Here is a 27,512-nt window from a genome sequence, read left to right as displayed (position 1 = left end):
ACAAAAGACAAGTGGCCACTATGGCACCAGCTCGGCAAAGCTAAAATAGACCGTCAAGTTTATGTATGCAAATGCTGACCGCTGTGACACGGCAACTGCCAATATGTGTGATGGCGGCGTGGTGTCCATTGATTAGTTTTTATACTTGTAGTTATAGTGTTTTTAAAGTTTGTTTAAACTACAAATACATACAATATATTAATCAAGCCACAAATACATTTTTTGTAATAAGGGTTTGACAAGGAAATGTTAGGAATTACTGCTATTTTTATGTACATATCGCCAGATATATTGGCATTGTAATATTTTTTTAAACTTCCTAATTATTGGTGCCAGTCCCCAAAAAGTTCAGATTGGTCAGGCTCGAGTCCTAAAAGTGGATGGTGTCACAAATGGTCCTGATGTTCTGTTTTCTTTTGTACCCCGTCCAGCTCTTTGTTCTTTTTCCTCTCATTCCATGTTTCTGCATCTTTTGTCTGCTGTACCCATGTTGTAGAACAGCCGGACGGCTAAGTTGCTGACAGTTGGCATACGCCAGCTTGGTGACAAGAGGCCGAATAGTTTCTCCCGCTGCTGCGCTTTAGTGCGCTACGACGCGACAAAGCTATCCAGTGACAGCTTTGCCATTATCAAGAGCCTCAACACAGCAGGAAACCAGCAGGCAGCCTGGTGATTAGAAAAATCCTAAAATCGTGATCCGTAAAATCTTGTGATCGGTAACACCATCTCACACCATGTCTGTATGTCCACAGGAGTCCACCTATCACCCTGCTACACCTGTCAGCGAGCAAATTCAGTGACGCTCCATCAGCTGGGGGAATCGCTGGCTTTCTTTCCACTGATGTCACACCAACCCAGAGTCTTTCCTCCAGGACTCAGTCCTCCACCCAACCAACTTGTCACCTAAAAAATACCTTTAAAAAACCCAGCACCATACAGTCTTTCTTTCAAAAGGCACAGCAACAGGATGATGATGGAAAATGTGAGACAGATGCCAATTCCTCTCTTCCTCAGTTCGGCCTTTGTTCACCTTCTAAAAGCATCTCCTCTTTCTTCAAAAAGAAGAATGCTGAAAGAGACTGGCAGTCTCCAGCCTTCACCAAAACTGAAACTGGACCTGCGTCTGACCTAAAAAGAAACTCTGAAGACACTGATGCTGTTGTATCAGATCTCCAGACAAAGCAGAGTGCAGGGTTTGCATCTTGTCAGTCGGCATGTGAAGAATTAATTGATGACCTGCACACCGTTTCAGAGAAAAATTGTTACTCGACACAAGCTTTACCTTCCATCAGTTCCCCCCCTGAACTCTTGCAGAACCGTCCTGCTGTGGACAGGGACCTGTTCCACTGTGAGCGCTGTGGGCAGGAGGTGTTAGCCTGGGAAATGCCCGAGCACAATGACTACCACTTTGCTCTGGACCTCGAGAAATCATTTTCTTCATCTACAAGTTCAACTGCTGCTTCTCCATCTGTTAGAGGAGGACCATCAGGGACAGCTCAGTCATCATGTGGGAAAATGAAGTCAAGAGGCCCATCAGGACCGCAGCCCAAACGGCATCGCTCACAAGGTGGCAGTATAGTCACACTGGATTCCTTTTTCAAAAGGACTTGAGGGTTATGTGTTTTTTTTTTTTTTTTTTGGTGGTACCTCCTATTGCTGCATTCATCACACTGTGGAACTGGTTTGGGTCCTAGATGGCAACCACCCAGGTGGACAACTGATCCATTTCCACCTCCTGAAAGTAACCATCTATCCCCTGCAGCCCGATGAAATTTGGGGCTCCTCTTGGCATTTTCCAGTCACACACCTGTGTGCTGGATCACCTCATGGACAAAATGTCTTTACTGTACTAGTTTGAGATGTTAATTATATATACACTTCTTAGTCCAGGAAGTCATTAAAACCCTGGATCTTAGACTTTATCCAGCATAATCAAACTCAGACAATCTGACTTCTCACTCATTTTTCGGTATAATGTACTGTAACTCACTGGAGATCCTGTGATTTCTCACAATGTTCCAGGGAGAGCAGCCCAGTCAACCGAATAAAAGGCTTTGTGAAAATCAGCATGAGCTGTAAAGCACTGCACATATTCACGCTTATACGCAAGGAGTCCTTTAAACTCTGATTCAGTTGGTAGTGGACTTATTGGATGTTGAAACCAGACTTTCAGGGAGAGGGAATAATGCTCAAAGAAAGGAAATTAATATATAATAGGGGTATTTGATTACACGTGCAGTTAAGTAATGTATTTCATAAGTGTATTTTAAGATTAAAGCGTGTTCCTGTGTGTAGTCTATTTCAGGCATCTTTTGGATAGAAATATGAGCTATGAACCCATCATGTGTTCAAGTGCCATTTTACAATGTTGTAGTACTGTATAATGCCTGTCGGCTTTCACAGAAATGGCAAAATGCTCTCATAGTAGTGCAGCTTAACTAAAATTTCCATAACAGTTTTGCATTTTGTGATAAAAGCATACAATTTGGCACTTATATTCTAAATTAACTAATGCTTATTTGCAGATATGGAAACATCCTGGAGCTCATCTCTAATGAGTTACAGGGGTCAATAAATAATTACACAGGGGCCAAAATCCTCCAGTCATGTTGAAAATGATATCACATTATTTGTATGATCATAATGATTACAGAAAAGATATAGTTTGGACTATCTGTGACAGAATGTTATGGGCTAAAAACAGCAAAAATGGCAAAGATGACAAAGGTCAGTTTCAGTTTTTACGGGGTCAAAAGTTAAAGTTGCTCCAGCTTTGTTAAAAAAAAAATGATGCAAATTATTAAACATTTTAGAAAGGAATAGTTTGCACCATCTGTCATGCTTAGTTATGTTATGGGGTAACATGCCATACGTCATAGAATCCAATGGACGTCGACCTTGTTAGACCTTTACTTTGGAGACCAAGCATTCAGCAGTTAAAACTATTCCATTTATTAATTATATTAGCTCAACCAATAATTGGCATCACTTTTTTTTTTTTTTTTTTTTAACCAAAATTGAAGTAACTTTAACTTTTGACCCTTGTACAAAGTGAAACTGACCTTTGTCACCATTTTTGCTGTTTTTACCCAGTAACTCCAGAACATTCAGTCATAGATAGTCCAAACTATATCTTTTTGGAATCACTATGATCAGAACAATAATGTGGTATAGTTTAACATGATTGGAACATTTTTAAAGGTTGGCCACTGTGTAATTCTTTATTGACCCCTGTAGCTCATTAGAGATCAGCTCCAAGATGGCTTCATATCTAAAAATAAACATTAATTTAGAATATGTATGCCAAATTTGATGCTTTTATCACAGAATGCATAATTGTTTTGCTATGCTGCCCCACTATCAGGTGAATCCTCAATAGTTTTCCTGCAAACCCATTAACCAGCACTGAGAATGCACAGCTTAAATCCTGGAAAAATCGACTTTATGTTGTAGAGGGTAAATAACACAGTGGATACTTATTTTGAATTTAAATTAACACCTAAAGGTCTTGATATAAAAATCATGTATGATGAAAGGGCTAAATTGTAAATACAAGTTTACAAGTCAGTGATGTGATTGGCAGTGTGGTGGTGTTGATTGCAACAGCAGATGATTCATTGTGCGAAGACTTGATAAACCTTTGTTTCAAAATGTACACAACTCTTCAGATCACAGAACAGATTTCTTTGGTCTTGCATCAGCTGAGCAACAGCTTAGTAGTACAATGAAATAAGGGGTGGATCCCTCTTTAAAAAAAAAAAATCTCTCGCTATACCTTTGTCTATATTTTTTCAACATCTATCTCTACAGCTGTCTGGGGTGGTGGACAAGTGGTCAGTGTGCTTGCTTCAAATCAAATCAATTTTATTTATATAGCGCCAAATCACAACAACAGTTGCCCCAAGGCGCTTTATAGTGCAAGGCAAAAGCCATACAATAATTACAGAAAAACCAACGGTCAAAACAACCCCCTGTGAGCAAGCACTTGGCGACAGTGGGAAGGAAAAACTCCCTTTTAACAGGAAGAAACCTCCAGCAGAACCAGGCTCAGGGAGGGGCAGTCTTCTGCTGGGACTGGGGGGAGAGAATCAGGAAAAAGACATGCTGTGGAAGAGAGCAGAGATCAATCACTAATGATTAAATGCAGAGTGGTGCATACAGAGCAAAAAGAGAAAGAAACACTCAGTACATCATGGGAAACCCCCCAGCAGTCTTAAGTCTATAGCAGCATAACTAAGGGACGGTTCAGGATCACCTGATCTAGCCCTAACTATAAGCTTTAGCAAAAAGGAAAATTTTAAGCCTAATCTTAAAAGTAGAGAGGGTGTCTGTCTCCCTGATCCGATTTGGGAGCTGGTTCCACAGGAGAGGAGCCTGAAAGCTGAAGGCTCTGCCTCCCATTCTACTCTTACAAACCCTAGGAACTATAAGTAAGCCTGCAGTCTGAGAGCGCAGCGCTCTATTGGGGTGATATGGTACTAAGAGGTCCCTAAGATAAGATGGGACCTGATTATTCAAAACCTTATAAGTAAGAAGAAGAATTTTAAATTCTATTCTAGAATTAACAGGAGACCAATATGGGTGAAATATGCTCTCTCCTTCTAGCCCCCGTCAGTACTCTAGCTGCAGCATTTTGAATTAACTGAAGGCTTTTCAGGGAACTTTTAGGACAACCTGATAATAATGAATTACAATAGGTTCAGTGTGGAATGTTCCTGCTTCAAACCCCACTACTGCTACCTTTCTCCATGTAATGTGGAGTTGCGTCAGGAACGGCATCCTGTGTAAAGCCTGTGCCAAATCAACATGAAGACCCACCTTTGATCTGCTGTGGCGACCCTGAGTGAAAACAAGGGAGCAGCCACAAGGACTGACTTTTTTTGTTTTATAGCTATCTCTCTCTATATATATTGTAAATATATTGCTGTCCAAAGATAGGTGCACCAAGCTTGTGGCATCATATTCAAGAAGACCTGAAGCTGTAACTCCTGTCAAAGGTGCATCAACAAAGTATTGAGCAAAGGGTGTAAATACTTATGTAAATGTGATTCCTTTTTTTTTATTTTTATAAATTTGCCATTATGGGGTACTGTGTATAGAATTTTGACGATAAAAATGCATTTCATCCATTTTGGAATAAGGTTGTAACATAAAATGTGGAAAAAGTGAAGTGCTGTGAAGACTTTCTGGATGCACTCCTAGTTTGCTGCTGTGTTTGAGATCTGGAGTGAGTGGATGATATGAAAAACCAGAAGCAGACTTTCTTTCAAGTGACAAAATGAAAAGAGGACAGCTGCAACTGCTAGTTTATTAACATACACCATAATGCACAAATTGGATCTGTACATAAATATTGCATTTCACCCAAATAAGCATCAAAAATATTTAACTTTGAAGGAAAGAGAGGTCTTAAATGTGTGGTTTCAGAAAGTGAATGTGTGGGGGAGAGGAAGCAAATCAATTTATAAAATCTGAAACCACTACAAATCTTAAAAACTTGAAATCACCTGCTACGACTCAAAGGCTATAAAATATCTTTGGTTTAAATATTTCTCATCATTCAGTGCACAATCATAATGTGCAAGACAATGATATGGGTCACACATCTTAACTGTATCACTGATTCAGTGGGACCACAACCTGTACACATCAACATGCAGTAAGAAAACCTGAATTCAACTGCAGCCTTCAACAAGTCATTTAACATTCGAGTTCAAAGTCAGTGTGTACAGTAGTGTTCAGAATAATAGTAGTGCTATGTCACATAGCACTACTATTATTATAAAAGGATATATAAAAGGATTAATCCAGGTTTTGAGTATATTTCCTATTGTTACGTGGGAAACAAGGTACCAGTAGATTCTCAAATCCAATAAGACCAAGCATTCATGATATGCACACTCTTAAGGCTATGAAATTGGGCTATTAGTAAAAAATAGAAAAGGGGGTGTTCACAATAATAGTAGCATCTGCTGTTGATGCTACAAACACAAAACTATTATGTTCAAACTGCTTTTTTTTAGCAATCCTGTGAATCACTAAACTAGTATTTAGTTGTATAACCACAGTTTTTCATGATTTCTTCACATCTGCGAGGCATTAATTTTGTTGGTTTGGAACCAAGATTTTGCTCATTTACTAGTGTGCTTGAGGTCATTGTCTTGTTGAAACACCCATTTCAAGGGCATGTCCTCTTCAGCATAAGGCAATATGACCTCTTCAAGTATTTTGACATATCCAAACTGATCCATGTTACCTGGTATGCGATATATAGGCCCAACACCATAGTAGGAGAAACATGCTCATATCATGATGCTTGCACCACCATGCTTCACTGTCTTCACTGTGACCTGTGGCTTGAATTCAGAGTTTGGGGGTCGTCTCACAAACTGTCTGCGGCCCTTGGACTCAAAAAGAACAATTTTAATCTCAGTCCATAAAATATTCCTCCATTTCTCTTTAGGCCAGTTGATGTGTTCTTTGGCAAACTGTAACCTCTTCTGCACGTCTTTTATTTAACACAGGGACTTTGCGGGAGATTCTTGCAAATAAATTAGCTTCACATAGGCATCTTCTAACTGTCAGGCATCTTCTAACTGTCACAGCACTTACAGGTAACTCCAGACTGTCTTTGATCATCCTGGAGCTGATCAATGGGTGAGCCTTTGCCATTCTGGTTATTCTTCTATCCATTTTGATGGCTGTTTTCCATTTTCTTCCACGTGTCTGTTTTTTTTGGTCCATTTTAAAGCATTGGAGAACAGCCTATAATTTTTTGCACCTGCGTATGTTTTCCCCTCTCCAATCAACTTTTTAATCAAACTACACTGTTCTTCTGAACAATGTCTTGAACGTCCCATTTTCCTCAGGCTTTCAAAGAGAAAAGCATGTTCAACAGGTGCTGGCTTCATCCTTACACAGGGGACACCTGATTCACACCTGTTTGTTCCACAAAATTGACAAACTCACTGACTGAATGCCACACTACTTTTATTGTGAACACCCCCTTTTCTACTTTTTTTTTTTTTTTTACTAATAGCCCAATTTCATAGCCTTAAGAGTGTGCATATCATGAATGCTTGGTCTTGTTGGATTTGTGAGAATCTACTGAAACCTTGTTTCCCATGTAACAATAGGAAATATACTCAAAACCTGGATTAATCTTCAGTCACATAGCACTACTATTATTCTGAACACTACTGTAGATATCAAATGCTGTTTCAAGTAGCACCAACTTATACTTTTATAAGTAATAAAATCTTTGGGGGGGGTGAGGTTAATCAGAAGGTTACTCGCCTTCCATTAGGCACGGTGTTGAACCACAGCTTGTGAGATCAGTAACTTAAGTGAGGCGACGATGTCATCATTGCTTATAAAAGAAAAAAAAAAATCAAAGTTGGGTTAACAAAGCTGCTTCAGCTTTACAGACTATACAATGCATAATTAAACATTTCTTTGGGAAGAAAAACGTTTTCCATCAAACATCAACAGAACCCTGCAGAGGTTCTATGAAAGTGGAATGCCACACTGACCTGAGTAACTAATGCAAATGTGGGCATCAAAACAACATGGTCTCGCTGAAACATTGAGGCATACGTGAACACAGATAAACATCTCGATTAAAAGAGGTGACTGCCAATGTGTGTTATCTTACCAGGCTGGAATACAAACTGGGTCTAAACCTGATCCATGTTATTAAAGTGCGCTCATCTGCAATACAGCATGTAGCAAGATAAACGTATACAAGACGAACAATGTGGAGTGGCAAATGGTTTTGCAAACAGCTTAACAGGATGTGCGTTTGGAATATTTATGATAAATGCACCAAGACCAGCTGCTTGTCCTTTGCAGGGTTCTCCCCAGACAATGGAACAACGGCGTTGTGCCATTATAGTGTTATGACAGTGCTGTTATACTGCACCGTGCTCTCAGATATTTTTTAATCCAGCCAGGCTGTTTGTGCTGAACGGACTGCTGCCTGCTCGCCCCTCTCCCGCCGGCAGCCAGCCAAGCCAAACAGAACCACAGCATCGCAGCTCAGAGAGTGAAAGAACAAAAACTCAGAGAGAGCGGAGGAAAAAGTATGAACAGCAGACGCTACATGGTGTAAAAAAGCAGAGAAGCAATTTTAATCAATGATCATCTTCACCACACAGCCTCAGTCAAACAGTAAAGTGTGGAAAACTGATTCAGAAAGTTTTTAATCCAGGATTTCATCTTTAAAAGAGCAGATTTACTTATTTACTTCTTGCAGAAATATTTTTTCATTTTCTTTTTATTATTGTTGTTTATGCACCAATGACACCAGATCAAATTAGGGGTTATATTGTTTTTAGAAAGTATGCAATCCCACTCAGAAATGTTAAAAAGAAAAACTAAACTGTCAACATGACAGAAAAACTCTGTTTTACTGGATTAAAGGTACAGTGTGTCATTTTTGAAAAGGAGAGCAAATGTTATGTCCATCAAACATGAATGTGTTTTTAAACTTTTCAATGTTATTTATTTTAACTTAGACTGAAACATGCAAAAAAGAACTTTGATATTATAACATAAGTGTCATTTTTTGTTTATTATTTTTGCTTTCAATGCATCTAAAACCAGTCAAAATGGCTTGTAACGTGCGCCGCCTCGGGTGATAATTACCAACAGCACCGCTATACTAAAAATGTCTGGGGAGAACCCTGCTTTGTTAAACTAAGTAAGCACCATTCTGGGTGGAACACGCACTCTGGTGAAATGGGTTACACCCTAATGTTCAAACATCTCACACTTTAAAATTTGTGAACATGTAAACTATACGCTAACGCTATGTTCCATGAGTTGAGTGTATGCTTCAGTGCAAGTGGTTCGAGAACTGCATGTCAGGTTTAACTATGTTAAGGAGCACTTAAGTGAAGGTGTGAGAAAGCAAGTTCCTCAACATATGAGAACCTGCGCTGAAACTGCTCTTGACAGCTTCACATAAAATAATGCTGCACAACATATGATGGCGTTGGCTCGTATCAGTCACAAATCACAACACTCAAACATTCGACACATGAAAGCTTATTAAAACATGAACAGTTTGTTAAAAAAAAGCTGAAAAACATCATATGGAAGGATACTGGTGAAGACCGGGCAGTGAAAAGTGTCTTAATGTGCACGGATCAGAACAATGATTTGTAGAGGAAGGTTCTGAATGAAGACAAAGACTGTACACAAAACGCCACTGTGCTCTACACTGCCTCATCTCCGTTGCATGATGGTTGGTAGTGGGCGACTGGTTGCAAGTTGGTGATGTGCCCGATACCTTTGGTCACACCTTGTCTGAAGAGCAGCTTAGCTCCCACTTTTAAGTATTCTGGGTGCTTGATGAACCTGAAGCGAACCACCGCCTTTTCGCCTGTCCGCAACTCCTCCTGTGACAAAACAACATCCGTCACAAAAACATGTTTCTGCCACACACAACAAGCAGAGCACAAAACGGCAAACAAAGGTGTGCAGGCAGCCCCTGCCTCATCTTCGCTCAAAGTTGTGAAAATGCACACAAGTTTCTGTTGAACTTTGAGGACATCAGCTGACAAGGAACTCAATTTTGCAGATGTAAAAATGACTTGTCAGACAAAAACAAAACCCAAACTGAAAGTAGCTCCTTCACTGTGTGACTGTTGATTGTACAAAGCTAGCCACTGTCACAGAACACTTCTTGTTTCTTGCACAAGAGTCTTTCACAATAAGAGCACAGGAGAAATAGATGTCATCACAAGTCATACGCAGAAGAGACGGGGAAAACATAAATGAAAACTAATTTTTGCTTTTCATGAAAAGCAAAAATCAGTCTGCCCTACCTTCGCTGCGCATGCTTCAATTCTAAGCATCCGCAGTATTTCACAGATTATCACCTCGTTTCTGCTTAAAACTGTCATCATCTATCTCAGCGACAGATATCTGAAGCTTTTGTACAACAATCATTTCCACTTAAATTCAGCATTATTTCATAATAAAAGACGGAGGAAGTGATCAGAGCGCAGCAGCCATGACGAGCTGCTCCTGCTGTGTTCATTGTGCCTCCGTCATTTCAAAGTGTCACCGATTATCGCCTTGTTTCTGCCTAAAACAGTCTCATTCTGCTTAAACCTGACTTTAGAATGACTTAAGAGGTTTTACTTTGTCATCTGATGGTTAATAATCCCATTATTCCCTTTGATCGCTTTGGGTGAAGAGAGTCCGTCTCAGACCAGCTGCTGAGCTCCGAAATGACATGTGACCAGTGGAGGCAGGGCGGAACCAATTTTTAGGGGGAACCGTTTGGTCTGCGACACCAGATTTCCAGGAATTCCTGAAAAACTCCCATCACTGTGAAATAAGGGCGACCACTGAAATGGACTCCGTCTATGTGTCCATCCTTCACATTTTGAGGGCTCTAGATTTCACTCTTACCTCTTGCATACATAGTACACATCCATACTATATTGTACACAGACACAAATGTGATGTCCAGGGATGTGACTTTGGCTCAGATTTTCAAGGTCATTCAAGATAATGGTTGAAAAAGACTTCAGATTGTCACTTTATCTCTCCAAATATCATGTCTACAGCTTACATTTGTATTGAACACCTATAGGAAACCATGCATCATGACTCCCTTGACCTGACTGCATTTGGCCTCGGACCTCAAGGTCAAACATGACTATTAGTGAAAAAAGCCACTATCTGACCCCACAAATGGTTACTTTAACTTTAATACAAACATTTTGGTCTGAAGTAACAATTACACTTAACAGTACACATACATTTCAATTTCAGCAGTGATTTGTACTCTTCACTGAAATTGCCTCTGTCTGACATATCATGCTGTAGAAACTTATGTTTTCAATGCCCACAATTATCTGTTAACACCTGCATGTACACATCACATGTACAAATCAGCTTAACAGGCGGGGGACCGCAGCAGAGTATCTACTTGTTTAACTGTCAGAAGAAAACATAAAAAATTCCTACTTCATATGTCTTAGCATTTCTTTAGACTTTTGAAAGTCTAATTTAAAACATTAATACCAAGTAAGGCCTTCTATTTTAGTTATTCTATGCCTTTTAAGACTTTTTAAGAATCAGCAAAAACCGTGCAAGAGGAAGTTATGGGTTTCAGCACAATTTGGGAAAAAAATTAAAATAAGTTACAATTTTTGAGCTTTGACAAGAACAAACTCAAATAATCCTACATTAGCAGTATTATTATTAGCAGAATTATTCTTATTAGACGCTTATCTGGGCCTGGGTCCTGGTGGCAGCAGAGCAAGCAGCTCATCCCACACCTCCCTATCCTCTGCGAAGTCCTGTAATTCTTCCTGGGGGATCCCAAGCCAGCTGGGATGACAATAATAATAATTATTATTATAATATTTAATAATATTAAATATTATTAAATTAAATAGAAAACTTATACGATGTGATAACCCCCACCCCTCCCACGATGAAATCTTCAGAATTCTGCGGATTTTTCACAACCCTGATGACCTCTGCAGAGTGGTTCCTAACCATCGTCCTCTGGGACCGTCTAATTGACACATTTTCCACCTCTAGCTAATCAGCTTGTGGCAGAGCAGGGAGAGATGGAAAATGTGCAAGTTAAGGGGACCCCAAGGACCATGGTTGGGAACCGTATGACAGTACAGCATTTTGAAAAAAGATTATTTTGTGCACGAACCAACCTTGCCGTGTACTGCTTCCACTGTTGCAGTCTGTCTCACGTTGCCAATGTGTACCGTAACCTGAAAGCCTTTGCGGAAGGTCTTGGTGTGGAAGAGCAGCACGATTTCGGCTTCAAACAGCCAGCAGATAGTAGGATCCATCTCTGGACTCACCATCACCATACCCTAAGAGAAACACCTCACACAAGTTAGCTTTCAGAGTAATCAGAAACAATATACACAATCCTACATGTGTCTGAACTGCAGACTCAGTTGAAACATTTCATTTTTTTTTAAGTCTTTTATAAATATATAAAAGTACTAACAAGTAATAACTCTGCCACATTTTGGAATCCTGCAAGTTACGGCTCAGTACTACTATATTTTTTGCAGTGCGCTTTAACGTATTTTCCCTTTGCAGGGCTGTGAAATGAAAACTGTGAAATCAGAAGAAAATTTGCAGGGGGTCTGGGGTTTAGGGCTTGTCGGACCCCAGAAACCAAATTTATTTTGTATCTAATGATACATTTTCAGCATCTCCTGGAAGAAAAAAAAAATCTCAAAAGAAGCACGTATTTAAATGATCCTAGATTCAACCTTTTTGAATTGTCAATGATAATGTTGAAATAACAGAATATGACATGAAAGTAGGACCTGGAATGATTTTCCTTTTAATTTTAAACCAAATTATGCATTATCTCAGAACAATAGGGGAGGTGATGGTCTAGTGGTTAAGGCGTTAGGCTTGAGACCAGACCTGAAAATCCCAGCCTGACTGGAAAATCACTAAGGGCCCCTGGGCAAGGTCTTTAATCCCCTATTGCTCCCGGTGTGTTGTGAGCGCCTTGTAGGGCAGCACCCTGACATTGGGGTGAATGTGAGGCATTATTTGTAAAGCGCTTTTAGCGTCTGATGCAGATGGAAAAGCGCTATATAAATGCAGTCAATTTACCATTTAACAATTAAACTACATGATTCATGAACACTGAAAAGACTGTTAAAGCATTTCAAAAACCACAGCTAAAGCTTGTAGAATATTTTGAAAATCATTGTAAATGATCAATAACATACCATATAGTAAAAACGTCACATATATCCTTGTGTAAATTCCTGTAAATCCGTTCAAAGCCACAATGTCTTTTTTTTTTTTTTTACAATGAAAGAAAGTCTACATGAATTAAAAAAAGTCACATAATCTTGTCTGAAATCCTGTTTGAACAACAAAATGTTTATTCTCTAGAGACCAAAAAATTCTTAACGTAATTCTTGAGGGCACAAGATAGAGTGAGCGTTTCCCGTTTCTTTCATCTGTGTTCATGACGACGAACTTTAGGGCCCCTTCACACATAATGCGAATTTGGTCGAACTGCGCATAAAGTATGCATGAAGCGGGAATCGGCCATGAGGGCTGTGTGTGGCGCGCCGCAGGACCAGGACAACCCAACAGTGCGACAAATACACCACTTTCAGTCACGTATCAGCAGAAATATGGCATAACAAATGCCGTTTGGTCAATTATCACAGCGCTTTTTTTTTTTTTTTTTTTGAAAATAAGATTATCTGCTTGCTGATTTTAGCCATTTCACTCTCCTGTTACAAGACAGTGATTGTAGCGCAGTGGTAATGTTTCCGTCTGGTAATCACAGCGTGTGAGTTCAAATCCCGTGAGTGGCATTTTTTTTATTTTTTTTATTTAACCACGGGCTTCTGTATTGCACCCCCTTTTATGTATTATTTATATCAACCCAGTGATATTCTCGAATTATACAGCTGGTTTTAATTTTATTTTCCTCCACATCAGCGGCGTGATGCACCGCAGCTGCAGCAGCTCGCACTGTGTTCCTGCTCGAAAGACACCGTCGCGTGCATGAACTGTCGCGCTGACATCGTGCACACCTGCCCGTCGGCGCAATGTTTTGTGGGGCACTCATACGAGCTCTATCGCTGTGAGTCGCTCTGAGTTGTACATATTTACACTATGTGTGAAGGCGCCCTTAAATTCAAGCCAGCACCAATTCCACAGATTCTTGTCCTTATTAAACTTTTTTCCAAACAGTATTTCTCGCCATCTTCCCTCTCTCTGACGTTGCTCCGTGACCTGCAAAATTTAAAAAAACTTGATAGCGCTTAAACTATGCGATGTCCACATGCTAAGCTTAGCTTGGTGCAGCCACACAGCATCGCCGTAGCAACCAACCATTCCTGCTTTACGATAACTGTCGCAACAGCCACACTTTGAGAGAGTCATTTTTCTCCGCAGACTTCCGCGTAGCCAAGGACACAGATGTTTTATCTGTAACACACAGATCAGCGTCCGCGGACTTATAAAACTTGCACGATGTTGTTAAAAAAAGAACGCTTTGTGATAGCCATTTTAAAAAGTCAGTGAAGATCACGATTACAGAGTACAACACTAACCCCCCCATGATGAAATCTGCGGAATTCCTCCTATCTGCGGAGTTTTCACCGCTCTGCTTAGATCATTCATACTGCTGTGATTAGCTGACCGAATTCATTACGGTGACACTGAAAATGCAACATCAATATTTTAACTGAAGCATCTTTTTGGCGCATCTGTATTTTTACTTTATTTACTTTTAAATCACTCATCTCATGAAAAATGACACCAACAAAACAATAAAAATTAACTTTTAAGTAGCAGATTTGAAAATTAAAATAGTCTTGGTCAAATAAGATCATTATTAAAGGGTGTGTGTTGTGCTAAATATGCTTTATCTACCTTTTACATTTAATTAACCCTTTAGATTGATGAGCTATTGGTAAAAACAGCTGATCGATTAATCAATAGAAAAACAGTAAGTGGAAGCCCGACTGCTCTTGCAAACTTCACGGATTTTATTTGTTACTGTATTTGTATGGGAATGCCTCTAAGAAACTGCTCTGACTATATAATTAAGTCAGGTGGAGAAGATGTGACTCCAAACTTTAAAGGGTCTGACCTTGCGTAGTAGTGACCGGTCGAAGTTCCCCAGGGCCAGTGTAGCAGCCTGACCTGCCTTCAGGACTCTGCATGCCGAGCGGTTTCTCTGTATGCTTCCAACAATCAGGTTGTGGAACTGGCCGGAGTCTGTAGGTCCTACCACGAGATGATCTCCTTCACGGCAAATACCACTGTGGAGTCAAAGAGAACAGAGTCAGAGAATGTCAAGAGTGCTACCCCCCCCCCCCCCCAACCCACCAGCAGTAAAAATAAATAAAATACAATTTTGAGTGAAGACCAATAGGTAAGTGCTATGAACATTTCAATATACTGACCTGTACAGAGTACCGCCCACCACAGTTCCCACTTCAGGCACTGTGTAGATCTCATCCACCTATTACACAAGGCGCACTGTTGTCATTCATATTCAGACACATTTTGAACAAGAAGAGGCTCCCAGAGAGAGCACTCACCCCCACCCACCCAATGCCTTACAAGTTTGACAGTGTCAAGTAAAATTCATTCTTTGTGATTTTTTTGACATTTGATAAATTGTTCAAAACTGAACCAATTTATCCTTGACCACAGGGGATTCAAAGCTACCATCGGCTACACCAAAACACAGACTTTGGCCTATGTCTTTAAATTGTAACTGATTTTTCTTCAAAATAAATGAATAATTAAAATAATAATAAAAACTTCTCTTGGCTGACAATCATTTCCTTGTATTTGGTCCAAAATGGATCAAAACTCTTTTGAGTAATTTTGTTGACAAATGGACAGACACAGACCTAAACACATCACTCCTGCACAATCTACTGCATGCAGGTGTAAACATTGATCAATCATCTGTTTTTCATGCCTATGGTGGGACGCAGCTACATTTCTGTCAAACCTACTTGAAACTCAGTGAGCTGTTGCATAAGCTCCTCCTGCTCCTTGCTGTTGCTGAGGGGAGGGATGATGTTGAAGAAGACCTTGAGCAAGTCCAGACTTTCTCCAGACACACTGGACAATGTGAATATAGGCGTGATACTAAAAGGGGGTAGAAATATTAACAGCTTACATGGGTTTGGGTGTAACAGTCAGCTCATATCATTCAGGTTTGAAAGCAGTCAATCAAATAGCATCTTCTGGGAGATTTGGTTAACATAACTAACAGAAGCAGATTCATAAAACATATCACTTTTTTTTCTTTTTTAAAAAAGCCCTGGAAGATGGTTAGGAATTACACAAGAACCGCATGTGGCCGTTTTCGTACTTGGGTGACTGGGCAAACTGTTGTGCTGCTGTGACGGCGTCGTCTGTGCTGTGGATGACCATAGGCACTTTGTTGCAACCCGGCTGCTTCAGCACGCGCTCCAGCTGACGCACAGTTCGGTCCACAGTGGTCTGCGTGCACAGATCCACCTTACTGACGACGATAAATATAGGCACCTTTAGAGCCATGGCAAGCCCAAGATGCTCTCGTGTTGTACCGGCTGAAAAAGCGCACACGCACACACACACAACCCCAATAAGGTTTAGAAACCAGAACACCTTTTCTGAGTGAAAAGAAATGATATGACTGTGCTTCACAGAATCCTGCTCATAAAATGCTCTTGCAGACAAACAAAAATAGCTCTTCTCTGAGCGGAAAACTCCACAAACTATAGTCGTAGATATCAAAACTCGCTCCTACTCATCAGCTGAGCGTTTCTTCTACAGATGAACAGCATATGTGCACACTTTAAAATGTCCACGCAGCTACTTTGCACAGAACACTGCAGACTATTAAACATCTTTAAATTTCTCTCAGTCATTCAGAACACCATTAAGAGCTTTTTAAACCTTTCTGATTTCACACAGAAACCACAGTACGTGTCCCACAGATGTGCCTTTGGAGTCGCATTTCACTATAACCAAAACTGCAACCTGAGTGACAGACATGCAAAGCAGGTTATGATGACTTCGCTTGATTACAGCTCTCAACATAGGCTGGATCACGAAGGAGTTCATGGACACACCTTTACAGCCTTGACAGACTCAAAATAACTCCAACCCCTCATCAGCTGAGCTGTGGACTGCTAGCTGGCACATATAAACAGGCAGTCTTTTCACCCACGTCACAGTCAGCAGATTCCAAGTAGGTCAAAGTTCATCACCATTTATAAAAGTATTGATGGCTAAAGTAGAGGGATGGCAGTCTTTGTTATGGTAACAAAGATTCCAAATGTTAATATGACCTTTGGAAGTTTTTTTTTGGCTTGTCAGGTACAACCAAAGACTAGTTACATATTACAAGGATCCTTTACACCATTTCATAATTAAAGTTGTAGTTCTTGGGTTTCAGACACTGTGTTCCCTTTTGGACTCTTGTGCAGTATATCTAAGCTGGTTCTCATTGCTGACCCCATTTCTTCCTGCATGCCCGACTTTATTAAAGAAGCAGAAACATATAAGGTGCTTTTCAAAACCAGGCAAAACAAACAAACAAACACCCTGAATGAGGTTGAAGTGAATACCCTTACCAAGGTTCTGGAATTCAACAAGGATCAGAGAATAAACAGATTTTCAGTCATTAATAGCGTGCAAATAGATCAAGGTTTTGACACTTATATCAGAGCTGCTGATGCTGAAGACAACACAATGGTGGTGAAATGCTGGTCAGTTCGCACCATTAAAAGCTGAAAATCTATCAGTGTGCTCCAGTCCTTGTTGAGCTGTAGAAGTCTGCTGTCCTTGAACTGAGAAGCACCTGATTCAACTGGCTCCTTCAACAAGGTTCACACTTCATTATGTAATATTAATACAAAAAAATAAAAAAATCCAAAAAGGTGCTTGGTTCAGCCTCATTGTCCATATACACCTTAAAACATTATAACACATTACAGGCACAAACACAAATGTGTTAACCTCCTGACTACCAGGGCATATACATTTACATAGGTCCTGGAAGTCAGGAGAATATGGTAATACCAAACCAACAAGAAGACACAGGCAAACACAAAACCCGTTCAGAAGATGTAATTAAGCCATCATTAATGAAGTATGAGCGTTCCTTCCTTGACTACATTAGTAATATTTAAACAGAACACAAATGTCCTGTGTAACACCCATTTGCGTTATTTACAGGGTAACAGAAAGTGTTCTGCTTGGGGGGGGGGGGGGGGGGGCTTATTATGACCCATAAGGACAAAGAAGTTTGTTGTTTGAAATGCTGAAGACTGTTGTCTTTTTTTTTTTTTAAATGCATCAGGAATATAAATTTTGCATTGCATACGAAAGTGTAATTTTAATAAGTTCAGCAACAGAAATATTTTTATTTTGATTACATTTAATTAAACTCAGAATTACAATTATCACTCTTTGAAGATATTGGACTGGAATCATTTTCCTTCTTGTGCATCTTCATATGGTGTGCCACCATTGTGTGAATTTACACTGAAATCCACCAAGCACTTTAGGATGCGTTGCACTAACAGGGTCAATACGAGGTGATGCATTAAATAAAAACTAAAGCCCAATTATCCCCCCACCTTGAAGATGTCGGACCAGAATTACCTCTCTTCATCTTTACATGGTGTGAAGCTTCACTGAAATCAACCAAACGCTTTAGGATAAATTGCATTTATAAGGTTAATAAATTATTATTTTTTTTTGCAATGGAACGTCAGGTTGGGGGGTGTGGGGGTATATTTACTTGCAAATCTGAAAAATAAAATAAGCATGCCTCATATGCATCACTAAGTAATGTCTGCAAATATCAGGGTTAAAATGTCTCTGTTGAACAGCAAGAATGATGAAATACTCCGTTTTAAGTTACCATCAGGTTTAAGCTTTACCAGTTTAGCTTTGGGAAATGCTGCTGCTGGTGGAACTCAAGAGTCTGACAAGAAGGTGTTTGAGATATTCTGGGACTAACAGTAGGGGGATGAGATGAAGAGGAGGGGTGCAGTTGTAGCTGGAATGGTGGTCTGCTACCTAACCTCAGATATCACATTTGCATGACATCATGTGGTGAAGTGTGCACGATCATAGGCTGTGTGTGTCAGACTGTTCCCATGAGAGTTTATTACCATCCTGTTACAATATCAATATTAATATGGCCTGTAGGTTAAACAGACAAGCAGTGAGATAAAGTACACAGACTCAGAGGAGCACCTTGGTGGGAGTTTGACTGTACCAGTAAACAAACTCGAGAAAACATGAAAATTCTCACCAATGCCAGTATTCGCACTGACGACCAGCATAGCGAAATCAGGACAGTAGCCAGTGAGCCCAAAGATGGTGGTCTTCAGGTATTTGTGGTGACCAGCCAGATCAATAAACGTGATCATTTTAGAGGCGCTCTCACAAATCTCCTCCGCTGTCCGGGACTCGCTGTAATTCACAACCTAGGCAAAGAAGCAGCTGTATTTGTAATGTTACTATCTTACAGATGTACCCATTCCAATGAACACTGCATTATAGTTAAGATATATTCTCCATTATCATATCATGTATAGCATTTCTATTCTTCTTTATGTGTATCCATATGAATTATTACAACTAGGGATGTGTATTAAGAGTTTATCGATATGGATACCATTAATGATTCCGCTTATCGATCCGATTCCTTATCGATGCCTCTTGTGAATTTTCTGTGCACTAAAAGTAGGCTTTACAGGTTTTCTATGTCAACAACATTTTATTGTGTCTTAAAGTAAATAAATATGAAATTGGTCACTGGATCCTTGATCTCTGGACTTTAATTAAAATCTACATGGTGGATCCTTGATCTCTGGACATAAATAGAAATAAACAAAATCTGTACTTTTTATCAAAAGCATTTCCTTTCAGACATTTTGGCATGATATTCCATACCTCTGAGCTGAACTCAGCCGGCTGCTGCACATCAGCGCAGGAAGTCTCATTTTGGGAGGGAAAAAAAAACGATGTGATCGATTGCAATTTATTATTTGTATTACAATGTTTGGAAAGAGGTGTCATTTGATTTAAATGGCGATTCGCTTTGAAATTAATAATTCCGACCATACTCTATCTTTCTAACTTGACTCGGCAGAGAGCCACGCAGCGTTTGAAACTGTGCGAACGGAATGGAGGATGTTTCTCTTTTTTCTCACAAGACAGCAGTCCCAGGTAGTGATTTTATTCTGCACAAAAGTGACTCACGATTGACATATTTTAATGGCTCTGAGATGGGATAAGAAGCAGATTTCCCGCTTATGAAAAAACAGTGAAGCAAAGAACCAACAAAGCAGCGGGTCAGAGCACTTCTTCATTGCTTCAAGCTTCAAAGCAGAGCCACGCTGCAGAAGCAGTTGATTACAGACCTACTGCAAGGTCTGTAATCAACGTAGAGAAATGATCATTTTCCCGACAAACACCCTCAAAATCAACGGCCGCTCTGAAGGACCGATAAGAGAATCAAAAAGCAAAAAGGCTATTGATGTCGGTGGATCAAATCATTTCTTAACAATTCTCGAAAAGAACCGATTCCCGATACCAAACCCTAAGTACAACTGAATTCTTATCTGACTGAGGGATGAAATATTAAAAGTATATTATAGAATTACTTTCTTAAGCTTAAACAATACGTATTCTCTAGCACTGGATCATCTCTCACCTCCCCTTTACTGTTAAAGCCGAGGATCTCAAAGCTGATGCTCGAGGTGCGTCCCGATTGGATCTCGTGGAGATGCCTGAAAAGATTCAGTCTTGCTCGCCCCCGTCCATTGTCCAGCTCTCCTTGTGTCAAAACACCCAGCAGAGTGGACTTTCCTGAGTCCACGTTACCCAGTACAGCTACTCGCAGGTCCAAGAACTGCCAAAAGCATGCACAAGAGCAAATAAACGCTTTAATAATTTTCAAAAAGAAAATATGTGAAAATTAAAAGGAATGCCTGCAGCGGCGCAACTGACCTGCTGGTTGTCTGGCACTTTGCGAATGAGAACTTCAGCAATCTTACGAGGTATGTCAGCGTCATAGTCCACCTCTCTCTCTCTGAGAAGAGTGATGTCAGCGCCGACCCTGTAAGAGTTATTTTTATGTGCCTTTTTGTATTTTTTAGCTACATGTAAGGGAAATATTGAAATGCAGGTGGCATTATGGTGTTCTGAGTTAAACTGTGAGGCGGATAACAAAACTCTAAGTGCTTATAACCTTTGAAGACAGGCACTTAATATATCACATTGTACTTAAGAACCAGATGAACGAGTGTGCACATGGATGAGTTGGCAGGCAGAAATATTTATGCACAATGTCACGGGACAGGAACTTACACTTTACGTGGAGACTACCTTTCATTTCATTTAATTTACATAGCGCCAAGGCGCTTCACACAAGTAAGGTCCTGCAGCTCAATAAAAAAAAAAAAAAAAAAAAAAGAGTGATAATAGAGTCACAGGTCTGAATAAAAATGAACAATATTTTATGGCCTTACTTCTCTGCTAGCCTATGGAGGGTCTTCAATGAAGCGCACATGTCTTCATCAGACAGTCCCACAAGCATGCCATTATCCTCAACGCCAATTTGATAGACTGCTTCGCCACGACCCTCTTGCAAACGCCATTTCATTTGTGTGGCCAGATGCTCAAAGCGGTATTGCGTCGGGTTCACCAGCTTCAGCTAGACAGGAAAAAGACCTTAGAAATCAGTGTTGAATTTAAACTTGCACAATAACAATCCCATTGAAATTAATCTAATGAATAAATACTTTTAATGCAAATTACACATCAATTATTATTTGGGACAGCAAAAATAAGAAGGTCAAACTTGAAGTAGTAGGAAAAGCAGCTGCCTTGATACTAAAAATGCTCTTGCTAATCCACAGTGGTGTCGGCTTTTTGTGGATTGTGTGTGACTGCACATATTGTTTGCAGCTCATGTCATTAAGTTTGTCCTTTTGAAAGGTGACTATTAACACACATTTAATAATGTGATGTGTAATAATAATAATAATAATATTTTGTAGGCTGACACTTGTCAGCAGAGAATTTGGCAGTTTGTGAACAGAAACACTGTGAATAACTACTTTATGCTGACTGTGTAGCCGTTTCTCTGAAGCATTGTGCTCATCATGAAGAGAATAAAAACGTGTTTTGAACAGAGCCAGGTCATCGTACGACATAAATTGCTTACCTTATACTCTATGTTTCCCTCTTCAGCCTAAACAACAGCGGATGAGAGAGAGAGACAGAGTATAAACAACAGATGTCTGATTATGGAGGCATGAGACAACAGATCATGAACAATTACTACTGTTCAAACCTACAAGGGTTCAGCTAGTCTTTATGTACAAGTATTTAATGTGCTACTGGGTGAAAACCACAAATATATGAATAAAAGTAAGTAAGTTATGGAAAAGTGTAATAATGATTATTGGTATTATATATATATATATATATATATATATATATATATATATATATATATAAATGAAAAATCCTGACTCAGATAAATGAACCATTATGGAGGAACACTACATAGGCAAATTTAATCAAACAGTAATAAATTAAACTTAATTCTTTTCATTTTAGAACATTGTAATTTTTAAATGAACTCTCTTTGTGTTTTGGACCAATCACAGATCACACAATGATCATTTAATCAATAAGTAATAATCAAAAGACTACATGAATGGAAATCAGTGAAGCCTTAAATGGTCCTACTTTGATAAGGAAGTTGAGCCAGTTACATGATATTTGAGATACATGACAAATGAAGTCATTTAACGTGTTCAGACTTGCTCCGAGGCCAAGATGTTCCATCCCTACCCAGGATCCTCATAACTTGCTGCAGTCGCCTAAATGCATTACTGATTTGCAGTTTGAATTTGGGTCAGAGTTGTAGGGTGGTTCTTGTGTTCGTAGTCATGCATTTTTGGATGGTCGTGTGCTGGGCAACTTCTACCATGAATACAAAGATGCATCTCTTTCAAGAAATGCATCACAGACATTCATCTCTTGGACAATCATGTGAGAGGTGGCTTCTGCCACGAAAGTTAAACTGTGAATGACATCACCCCTACTAATTTTGTGATCACACCTATCTTTAACACAGAAAACAACAACAATAAAACAAGGCATTTCAAAAGTTTTGTGGCGCAATGATGATGCAACTGACCAATATTGCTCCAATCACAGCCACAGAAACCTGCAACTCTTTCATAAATGTCATGGGTGCTTGGTGGCTTCTCCTTGCACTGTCACTCAGTTTTTGATAACTGCTGCAGCCTCTAGCTTTATCATAGAGTACCATACTGTTTGTATTTCTTAATGACTGATGTAAGGCCATTTGGCCAATTCATATTCAATAAAGGTATCATTTAACCATCCCCTGAATTGTACTCATGGCCCTATAAATCAATGCATTGTGTATAAAAATGGCTGTAATTCCTAAATACATTGTTTTTGTTAAACCCATGGAATTAAATCTTAAGGCTTCTTACCCTGTGTGCTCATATACAATGCTGCTGGAACCTCAATTTTCCTGAGGGAGTATTCCCAAGGGATTAATAAAGTTCTATCTAATCTAAAGTCTACACTACAAGCACATTTTGATTGTTTCAGTTCAATTATGTTGTGGTGGCGTACAGAGGGGGAAAAACAAACAAAGTGGCTATCCGAACGTAGCTGTATTAATAATTCCAAACTCTATTTGTGCGTAGACAGCCAGTGGATATTTTTCCGTGACCGGAAGAGGATTTACTTTGGCTATTTGTCCGGAACACACTGTGACGGGAGCACGAGAGAGTGACAAGGGGGGCGGGGGCATCATGGTTAGAGTTAGATAAGATAATACAATCCATTAATAGTCCCATGATGGGGAAATTTACAATGTTGCAGCAGCACCGGGACAGTCACAGAACAACAGTGCAACTATGCAAAAATATGGTAAAAGAAAAATAATTACAAAATACAGAAGTCAATTTCTGTGTTCACAGAAGTCTTCTGTGTACATTTCTGTGTGTGTACACAGTAGATATATATTGTTATTCTGAACAGAACCTGATTAGGGGAAAGGCAGTGTGATTGGGGGGGGGGGGGGGGGCATCTATTATGGTTAGGGGAAAGAGAGAGTGAAGAAGGGGGCCAGGGGTTATGGTTAGGGGAAGCGTTACAAATACAAAAAAAAGTGTCACTAAAATATTAAATATAACACAATGCTAAAGGACCCTCGGCCATATGAGCGTAAAAATTCACACCAGAATGTGACCTTTTGACCTCTTAAAATAGGTCAAGGTTAGCCATCTTTGAACTAACCAAGGTCTGTGTGCCAAGAATGGTCCCTGTGAATTTGAAGACCCTGGCAGTAACAGGAATGGAATGCTGAGGTACGTCAGCATAAGTCTTCGCAATACCCAATGGCCATATTTTGGCTTTGTGTAAAAACCCAGTCACTCGCTATAGTGGTGATGATCACGCAGTGTCATCACACTCAGCCAACGTGTTCCAGACAAATAGCCAAAGTAAGTCCTCTTCCAGTCACGGACGGGGTTATGGATACATAACTGCTTCTGTAACGTAGTTGATGAATCTATGTATCAATAGCAAGTACAATAGTAAGCACAAGTCACACACACACACATATGTATGTCGAAGTAGAGTCTGCGATTTGGTAGAATCTGAGACTCTACCATGGAGACTCTGACTGGAATTGGAGACTCTACTAGTCGAGACTCCAAGCCAACTGTTATCATGACAAGATGATATCTAGACATACGAGGTCTATTAGAAAAGTATCCGACCTTATTATTTTTTTTCAAAAACCATATGGATTTGAATCACGTGTGATTACATCAGACATGCTTGAACCCTCGTGGGCATGCGAGAGTTTTTTTACGCCTGTCGGTTATGTCATTCGCCTGTGGGCAGTCTTTGAGTGAGGAGTCGCCCACCCTCTCGTCGATTTTTTTCATTGTTTAGGAATGGCTCAGAGACTGCTGCTTTGTTTGATCAAAATTTTTTCAAAACTGTAAGGCACAACTGAGTGGACACCATTCGATAAATTCAGCTGGTTTTCGGTAAAAATTTTAACGGCTGATGAGAGATTTTGGTCTGGTAGTGTCCCCGTAAGGACGGCCCACGGCGCCTGACGGCGATCTGCTCTTCGAAGCGGCAGCGTCTCACCGTTTCAAGTTGAAAACTTCCACATTTCAGGCTCTGTTGACCCAGGAAGTCGTCAGAGAACAGAGAACTTTCAGAAGAAGTCGGCATAAGGAGTTTATTCGGACATTCCATTGTTAACGGACATTTTGTAATGAAAGAACGTGCGGGCAGAGCCGCATGTCGGGCCGGACCCGACCGCGGGGGGTCACGACAGGAAAAACACCTCCGTTGGAAACCTTAACGGGTAAGTTGGAACATGCCCAAGTTGTTAAACAATTTCTCAGTTACTCACTTGTTGAAAGCCATCAAAAGCCGCCTGAATTTTACAAATGGTTTCCAACACGGAGGTGTTTTTCCTGTCGCGGCGCACACAGATTTGCCGAGTCGTCACGGAAACGACTCGGCGAATTTGTGCGCAGGTCTTTCATTAAAAAAATGTCCTTAAACAGTGGAATGTCCGCATAAAGTCCTCATGCCGGCCTCTTCTGAATCTTCTCTGTTCTCTCACGACGTCCTGGGTGAATTAAGCCTTAAATTAGGATGCTTTCAGGTCGAAACAGGCCGACGACAGCGCCTGGAAGCGCTGCACGATGTCCTGCTCTGTGGGAAGTCCTTACACCGACAGAAACACCCCATAATCTCTCATCAGCCATTAAACTTTTCACCGAAAACCATCTTAATTTCTCAAATAGTGTCCACTCGGATATTCCTCACAGGTCCAGAAAAAATTTTGATAAAGCAACGCGCACCGTCTCGAGCAGCGTGTGAAACAAAGGAATTCAGCCGAGAGGGCGGGACCACATCTCACTCAAGGCCTGCCCACAGGGAAAAGATGTCACCGACATGCGTGAAAAAACTCACGCATGCGCACGAGGGTTCAAGCATGAATGGTGTAATCGCATGTCATTCAAATCCATATAGTTAAAAAAAAAAATAAAAGGGTCGGTTTATTATCTAACAGACCTCGTAGAATGACAGCAATACCTTACTGTGGAAATTAGAAAAATATCTGTCACATCAACTTAACATTAGAACTACACCATGCTGAAGATCACACAGTAAGAAAGTAAGAACTTCGAATCAATGGAAACTCTACTCGTAGAGTCTCCAAACCACTGGGATTTTGCCAGTCTCTACTGTTACAATCTCCAATTCTACCAGATCGCAGTTTCTACTTCGACATACATACACATATGGGGTTTTCAATCACGTGACCAATTTGCTGCAGGACAGGTGCCGTCTCCATTCTGGATTACAAGGAGGCTGGCGCGTGATAGAAAAATGGAGAGAATGTACGGTTATTACGAGGCTTTAAATCCTTGAGATAAAGCTATTTATCATGATAAATGTGTAGCAGTTGGTTCAGTGGATCCGTATCTTATACCAGATAGTGAATTTAGTGGTGATGTAATGAACTGGCCGACAGTGTCACACTGCGATATTGTGAACTAGGAAGCTGCCGACCAGGTCAGCCTCGCCGGCCTCCTGCAGAGCATCACAGCAGAGCTCTGAAAGCGGAGGTCGTCTTGAAGTCCTGAGCGATTTCTCTCACCAGGCGCTAGAAGGGCAGCTTGTGGATCAGCAGCTCAGTGCTCGAGGACCACAATGTAAATAAGCATCCGTATTGGAAGCGTTCTCGAGTTATCCTCGGCGGTATTTTTATGTATTCTTATATAATTTTATTGCCGAATAAAATAAAATAAAATAAAATTCTGGTAGCAGTGGATTTCTGGTAGCGGCGGATCTCTCTCAGCGCCACGGTGCCGTGAGGCTTCTTCACGCCGACGTTGAAGCTTCTGCAATTGTTCGCCCAATGCACGTAGCGTAACACAGCGACCACCGCGTCGTAATCCAGAATGGCCGCGGGACACAAAATGACGTGACCGATACGTCACATGAAAACCCTCTATATATAGTTGTTGTGTTGCTTTGTTTTTATGACCCCCATGTAGAGCACTTTGTTTCAGTTTTGGCTGTTCTAAAGTGCTCTATAAATAACGTTGAAGTTGATGTTTAAGTAACCTATAGCGACCAGATACGTACAGAGAACCACTGTCAAAAACAACAACAACAAAAAACTATTATTGGTCACTGTCTCAATACTTATAGAGGTACCTGTAATGTTGACTCGGTTGACTCAGATGGAAAAATGTTTTACACACACACACACACACACACACACACACACACACACACACACACACACACACACACACACACACACACACACACAAACACACACACCGAACAGATGTGTGCAGTTCTCATTCATTGTGACTTTCACTATCGTTAGCTACGTGTCACTGCTAAGCTAACCGCACGGCTAACTAGCCAAAGTCTCGCACCATAAAGTAATTTAAATTAAGCGGTTTCGAATAAAAAACGCTGGTGTAACTTGACAAAGTGTAAATTAAGTGTAAATTTTGTTTTTTGTTGGGAATATTTTCAGCCTTACCTCTGGAGGTAGATACGGAGTGTTGTTGCTTGGCTTGAAGTTTCGAGCAAACCGGGCTTTTGCTTTCTTGTTACTTTTCAACGAAGGCTTTTTGGGCGCTAACCCAAAGCCATTTCCAGCTTTAACAGACCCAACAGCTTGACATCCAGAACCTTGTCCATTTCCTGAGCCAAATAAGTCTAAAACCCGCTCATCCATCAGCCAGAGTTTAGCGTCGATTAAAGTTGCTTATCTTACCACCGCCTCAGCAGATACTTGTTTGACAGTTATCAAAAACATGCGGGTGTTTGAGTGGTGATCATTCACAACCATCACATTAAAAACAAAAACACCTCAACCACTTTTTTGTACA

The 27,512-nt window shown here is 40.3% G+C and overlaps 2 protein-coding genes across 2 annotated transcripts in view; one reads left to right on the top strand and one right to left on the bottom strand.

Annotated features, from left to right (window-relative positions):
• Positions 1-16,676, top strand: part of polh (polymerase (DNA directed), eta) — a 44,233-nt gene extending 27,557 nt beyond the window's left edge. The window contains exons 11-13 of the mRNA XM_034185554.1: positions 497-669; positions 753-1,613; positions 16,665-16,676. Of these exons, the coding sequence (XP_034041445.1) occupies positions 497-669; positions 753-1,611 (1,032 nt within the window). The 3' untranslated portion in view covers positions 1,612-1,613; positions 16,665-16,676. The remainder of the gene's footprint in view (positions 1-496; positions 670-752; positions 1,614-16,664) is intronic.
• LOC117523932 (GTP-binding protein 2-like) lies at positions 8,688-27,512 on the bottom strand. The gene is made up of 12 exons (XM_034185555.1): positions 27,161-27,512; positions 21,737-21,763; positions 21,039-21,223; positions 20,518-20,626; positions 20,222-20,419; positions 18,815-18,989; positions 15,875-16,094; positions 15,513-15,648; positions 14,949-15,007; positions 14,633-14,804; positions 11,694-11,858; positions 8,688-9,401 (listed from the first exon to the last, which is right to left on the bottom strand). Exons 1-12 carry the CDS (start codon positions 27,356-27,358, stop codon positions 9,219-9,221), a joined length of 1,827 nt encoding a protein of 608 aa, XP_034041446.1. The 5' UTR covers positions 27,359-27,512; the 3' UTR covers positions 8,688-9,218.

The sequence above is a fragment of the Thalassophryne amazonica genome, chromosome 13, assembly GCF_902500255.1.
Source record: "Thalassophryne amazonica chromosome 13, fThaAma1.1, whole genome shotgun sequence".
Classification (NCBI taxonomy): Eukaryota; Metazoa; Chordata; class Actinopteri; order Batrachoidiformes; family Batrachoididae; genus Thalassophryne; species Thalassophryne amazonica.
This window is presented reverse-complemented; position numbering and strand designations above follow the sequence as displayed.

Excerpts from the sequence above, each read along its gene's own strand:
- LOC117523932 (XM_034185555.1), bottom strand. The coding sequence starts at position 27,358 with ATGGATGAGCGGGTTTTAGACTTATTTGGCTCAGGAAATGGACAAGGT. Across the intron at positions 21,764-27,160 it reads CTCCGTATCTACCTCCAGAG|GCTGAAGAGGGAAACATAGA; the intron begins GTAAGGCTGAAA and ends GCTGTTGTTTAG. Across the intron at positions 21,224-21,736 it reads AGGGAAACATAGAGTATAAG|CTGAAGCTGGTGAACCCGAC; the intron begins GTAAGCAATTTA and ends TTTCCTGTCTAG.